Source organism: Corylus avellana, chromosome 9 (assembly GCF_965113065.1).
Source record: "Corylus avellana chromosome 9, dhCorAvel1.hap1.2, whole genome shotgun sequence".
In the NCBI taxonomy this organism is placed as follows: Eukaryota; Viridiplantae; Streptophyta; class Magnoliopsida; order Fagales; family Betulaceae; genus Corylus; species Corylus avellana.
In genome coordinates this window covers 20,674,411-20,680,606 of record NC_142498.1, presented here as the reverse complement: position 1 = coordinate 20,680,606, position 6,196 = coordinate 20,674,411, and the positions used below count along the sequence as shown (strand labels likewise).

At 33.2% G+C, this 6,196-nt stretch overlaps 1 protein-coding gene across 1 annotated transcript; it reads right to left on the bottom strand.

The window, feature by feature from the left end:
* Positions 1 to 4,096: 4,096 nt before the first annotated feature.
* On the bottom strand, positions 4,097 to 5,651 carry LOC132189566 (bZIP transcription factor 44). Its single transcript, XM_059604307.2, has one exon. It carries the CDS (start codon positions 4,927 to 4,929, stop codon positions 4,459 to 4,461), a length of 471 nt encoding a protein of 156 aa, XP_059460290.1. The 5' UTR covers positions 4,930 to 5,651; the 3' UTR covers positions 4,097 to 4,458.
* Between the last annotated feature and the right edge of the window lie 545 nt (positions 5,652 to 6,196).

The following is a 6,196-nucleotide window of genomic DNA, read 5'->3' as shown; positions in this document are numbered from 1 at the left end:
AACTTCCACCCGATTTGACAAACCCCCCCAAACTTCAAAATTTCTCAATTTGGTCCTCTAAACTTTCAATTGCAATCAATTTAGACCCCTCCGTCTGATTTTAGTTAGACAATGACATTTATACCCTTGATTTTTTTATAAAATTTCAAATTTACCCTTAATTTCAAATTAAAAATTTTAAAATATATATTATATAAAACATAAATAAAAAATACAAGGTGACCAACAGTTGGGCTAGCTTTTGACCCTTTTTTTTCAATTTTTTTTTTTTTTCATTTATTTCAATCTTTTCTTTTTTAATAAAAAGAAAATTGAAGGGTAATTTTGTCTTTTTTTTTTTTAAGTTTTTAACGATTCAAATTAACGGAGGGGTCCAAATTGATTGCAATTGAAAGTTCAGGGGACTAAATTGAGAAATTTTGAAGTTTGGGAAGGTTTGTCAAATTATATGAAAATTCAAGGGTCTTTAGTAAAGTTATCCCTTCATTTTATTTTATTAATTACGATCTCCCACAAAAATTATTATAATTCGGTATATTTTAAATTAAATTCTTAATTCTCTCCCTGTTGTAGCTAAAAAAATTCAAGCCCATGTCTTTCTAGATAACATAAATAAATAAATAAAATTGTGCAAATAAACTCATAAATGGAGCATGCTCCACCAGCCGGCCCATTCTCTTGGAGTAAGCAAGTACATAATTATTAATTCATATTAAAATATGAATTATGTAGAAACTCATATGATTAAGTACCAAATCAAAGTAAATAATGCATAATAAGTACGGATTGGTTGATCGTGCAAGACTTTTGTTTTCAAGCAACGAACCAAAAGCTTCCCTTTTTCGACTACTTTTGGTACATAAAGTTAATTAATTAGTGTGGGAATTATCTTTTACCTCTTTTACTAGTAATTTATAGTTATTTTAATTACCTTTATTTTTAATTTAGAGTATATAATCTGAACAAATATTACTTAAGCTTATCCTAATTGCGTGAACATGAGCCGCCAATACTTAAAAATAAGAAAAATACTTTGACTACTACAACTTTTACAACTCTTTGCATACTAACATAGGTGTTCGTGTAATACTGTCATGTCAACTACAAATCAAGTTTAATTGTTTAGTTGTCAACGTCACAGGATCCAACTGGTGTAAGTGTGGACAGATTGTGAATGATATTCGAATTGTCTTACAAGGATTTTAGACGTGGTCTGTGGAACATGTTAAAAGGGGAGCGAATGCCGCGGCCCATGGGTTGACAAAGACTGCTGTAAATGATATAATAGGTAAAATTTAGATGGAGGAGATCCCTAGTTATATTTTTTATATTGTACTATCAGAGCTTTTTGCTCTTTCTGTTTAGAGCTTATGCTCTAAATTATTTATCTGAAATGGAAAAAATTATTTCTCTAAAAATAAAAATAAAAAGTTTAATTGTCTAGTAGTTGACATGTTAAGTATCTTGAAAGCATACAAAATACCACTAGATTGACACAACATTGTAAAGGATTTGTAATAAAAGGTATAATACTCCTAGTAGCACTCTAAAAAAAAATAGTTTAAGTGTTTGTTTCTTTCTTTTCCGAAACTACATTTACTCACCTCAATTTACCGATGTGTCCTAATCTTTAAATTTGGTTAATATACCCATTAATTAATCAAATTAAAATATTAGGAAACATTGGCATAAGGGTTGCAGATTGTGAGAATAATTTTAGTATTTTTTTTAATCGATGGCAGTTGTCATTAACATGTGCCAATGAACTACTCTAGGGACTAGGGAAGAGCTGGGTTTCGATTGTTTCATATATGCACAAACCAGAGACATTGTCTATATATATATATATATTAACAATTTGAATATAACCCACAAAAAAAAAAGAAAAAAAGAAGAACATACCATTCGATGGTGCAATATTGGTCTATATTATTGGTGCATTAATTAGAGCACTGAGAACTTGGCACAACAACCAAACAATGGGAGTGCGGATGGGATTAATTATCTATATTTTCTCTACTGAAATGTGTCTTTCTTCGATGATACTATTATTTAACTTATCATGATCTCATCCGTATCTTTACTTAGCTGCACTCAATTTGATGGATGGGCTTAATTGTTAGCCATTGGAACCCATAAATGTGAGATAATTCTATCGGATTTACCTTCTCATTAGGTTAGCAAACTTTCTAATTTTTTTTTTTTTTTTTTTTTTATGTGTCCGCACAAGGTGAGTATAAGGAAGATAGAGATTTAAATTAGTGAGCTCGGCTTTATAAGGCGTGATTCCAGTCGAGTAAACCACCCCTGAGGAGTACTTATTTTTTTCCATTTGGACAAGGCTCTTCTATAATTTCTTATTATTAGATTATATAAATTTAGAGCGTTTTTTGCATAGAATAATGTGAAAAGTGATACATATTAAAAATGTGATATTTTATCAACAAAAAAAAAAATTGAGTATATTTTTATTATATTTTTGCACTTTATATTGCAAAAAAACTTTGAACCAAAAATTATTATTTAGTTTTTAACTCCAAATAATAATACAATAAAGGTTATTATACCAAAAGGAAGTTTCTCACTTTACGTGTATATATTTTTCATAATCATTGATCCGGGTTTGTCTTTTTTTTTTCTTTTTTTTTTCCCTATTTTGGGTAGACTTCAAATTAGATGGTAAGTGGTGTATTGGCATTAATTATCCTTTAAAAAAGCTGTTAACAATCAATTTGATAATTATTAGGTTGAAGCTTTGACGTCCAAATTTCTTTCACCATAATCCAATAAGAAAAGAAAGCTGATCCACCCGAAATTAATTGCCCTCAGACGTAAAGAAAAAAAGAAAGGACAACTAAAATTAGTTCTCAACCGGTGAAGCAATAGCTCCTGATATATAGATATACAGGCCATTTGTCTCTTGTACCCTTCACTGAAAGCCAACCCCAACCATTTATAACTATAACCACGACAACATTTTCTAGAAGATTTTAACAAAATTTAGGCCAAATATCCTCCATGTTTGCTTACTTTGACCATACATACTGTGAGGCATGCATGATGCATAGATGCTATATAAAAAGATCTTAGTTGAGAGCCAAAGTATAAAGCTTACGAACTTAGGATACCTCTTGGCTCCTATCCTCTTACATGTATCAAGGACACCTGTTTTTCAAGTTGAAAGATTTTTCTAAGCAAATTCAAGGGAAAAATACAATTGGTCTTTCTCAAATTACCACCCTTTTTTGCACTTAAACACATCGGTATAAGTTTCACCTTCCGTTAGTATTTGGCATAAAAATGAATAGAAAAATACCACACACATGACAAGCACTTGAATTTATTTTATTTAAATTATCCAAATGATTTAAAAGCTCTCAAAATGGTTATAGAGTGGCCAAACCACCACAAAATCAACCCCACAACCATCAAGGAGGTGGACAGACCACCCCTATAGGTTGTGGGGGTGGTTTGACCCTCCCCCAATTGATCAAGGGTGAACAACTCTCTTCGTATCCACCCTTTAATGTAATTCTTTTCAGTTGTTTCTATTTCTTAATAATTAATAAAGGTAACTTGGATAATTAAAGTACAACCATTTATGAGCCGATGGTTAGAGTCAAATGTTACTTTTTAAAGTTTAGTAAATTAAGGATTTATTTGGCTTTGCGGTTTTCAGAACGTGGGATTTAAAAAATAGGATTTTCAAAACATGTTATTTGAAAACACAATTTAAAATGCAATTAAGAGTTTGGTAAAATCTTCTCTTTCTATTCTAATCTTAAATCTTAAATATTGGCTCATATAAAATCTAACACGAGAAATGTGAGATTCTATAAACAACAAAACAGAGAAAATAAGAAGTAAAGACCAAGGCATAGTGAGTGCATCTTAGTAACTCTTAAGAAGCAGTAAAACACTTGATGACAATTGACAATAATGTTAATATATGGACAAACATATATGAACAAGGATGATCTAAATCACTATGCCAAGCAAATTACTATATAAAGAAAGGGCAAAAAAATTTTTGAAAAAAAAACATATAATAAATTTGGTGTAAAGAAGAAGAAGAAGAAAATTGCTGCCCAAGTGATGAAGATTAATAGAAATATTAATATAACCAGAGTGACATCATTCATTAAAAGCCCTTTACACCATAGCAATAATGACCCATTTTACAAACCAAGAACCTCATTCATTGGGTCCCTTCCGTTTGAGGACCATCACCATTCTCTCGCAATCACTACTTCCTCCTAGGTGCTAGCATAAAGCAAGATATTTGCTTTTTGTTTTTGTTTTTGTTTTGTTTTTTTTTTTTTACTTTTTATAGCAACAAAAAAACACCCTCTGCACTCATTGAGACCATGAACAAACACCACTGAAGAATATTACAAGACAACCATAAATTGACCATTTCAAGCTTTTTGAGTCGCTTGGTGATGATGATGATGGTGATTAATACCGAAACATATCTGCAGAAGCCATGATGGGTTGGTTAAGATAGAGCAAGTTCAAGGGGTTCATCATGCAGCTGTCAGCACTTGTCAGAAGAGTCTGCTGCTCGGTCTCGTAAACCCCACTGCTTGTGTTGATGTAATTGAGGATCTCATTGAGAGAGTCTAGCCTTTGGCTCAGTTCCATCGCTTGAGCCCTCAGGATGGAATTCTCGGCCTCAACATTTATGTAGTGCTGGGTGGTGAGGTTTATGCTTGTCATGATTTGGTTGTTGTTCTTCCTGAGATCTGCCACTAGGGCCATCAGATCGTCCAACTGCTTCTGTTTTCGCATTCGGGATCTCCTCGCCGATTCCCGATTCGATTGCATTCTTTTCCTTTTTCTCTGATCCATCAACAGCTGCAACTCCTCCTCCGACCCAGAGTTCTGAGTTGGTGTGGAGCCTGAGGAATTTCCACTAGAGGAAGCCATAATTTTTTTTTTTCCGTTCTTTTCGGGCGAAAGAGATTGGTTACCCAGAAAAAAGAAAAAAGAAAAACAAGATATTAAGATTCAAGAAACCTTAGGGAATTAAAAACCCTGGACCCAAATAACAGTAGTATTATTATTATGCTAATTCAGATACTTATATATATGTAATAACTATTTTATTATATATAACTCAAGCAGGGGTGAAAGATTATTTATGAAAACACATAGAACCAGTAGAGGAACACAACGGAGAAAGATTGAACTAAGTGGGTCCTGCGTCTGAGTGAGGAATTGATCATAAACCCGGAACGGAGGATTTCACTGAGAACAGGAGACATCAATCTCAAACATCATATATTCGGCATCGAGATTAGATTCAAAAAGGAGGACAGAGAGGTTTCTATGACAGATCTCAGCCAAAAAAAGAACCTTTTGCTGTCAAAATGGGAGATGTCAAGAGATTGATTATATGGGTTTTTGGTGTTGAACCCAAAACCCAAGATTTGGCAGCACAAGCCCAGAAATCAAAACCTTAAAAAGAGCGAAACCCACAAAATGGTGTCAAGAAAAACAGAGGAAAACAGAGAAAAAGGGACAGAATTTCCTTGACCCAACCAAACAGAACCTCAGATCTTACTAGAGAAAACTAGAAAGCCTGTAAACTAAAGGGAGGGAGAGAAGAGAGGAGGAAGAGGTTGTTAAGGACATTGAAGGGCCATTTTATAGAATAAAAAAAGAAGAAAATGGATCCGAAAAATAATTAAAAAGAAAGGGGGGAAAAAGAAAGGGGAAAAAAATGAGTGCATTGGAATCTCCTCCAGGGGTTTGTTGGGGAGAGGTGATTGGGCATGTGGGGCGGAGACGAAAATTTCCACAACCGTCCAATTCCAGCTGGTGAGCAGGACACCAGAAATTACTAGTGACAATTTTTATATATAAATAAAACGCTTTTTTGCCAATTATGTCCTTTTTTTTAACCTCTCTTTCACCGCCAGTACCAGATTTAACCGTTACTCCTCTGACAAATGGCACCTGAATATTAAAAACAAATCTAGGGATGGAGGTGGTATAAGGAACTACAGAAAGGGCTATATGGTCATTTAGAAAAAGTCCTTTCTTTGATTTTAAAGGGCAACCTCTTTTCTTTTCTTTTTTAATTTTTTTTTGTAAAAGATAGTTTCACTGGGCAAACACTTTTATCTTTGGATCTGGATCTCTTGAAATTCTTAGGGAATTCTAGATTCTGAAATTAGGGGATCTTGATCAT

Bases quoted from the DNA above. Each gene is read 5' to 3' on its own strand.
- LOC132189566 (XM_059604307.2), bottom strand. From the start codon at position 4,929: ATGGCTTCCTCTAGTGGAAATTCCTCAGGCTCCACACCAACTCAGAAC.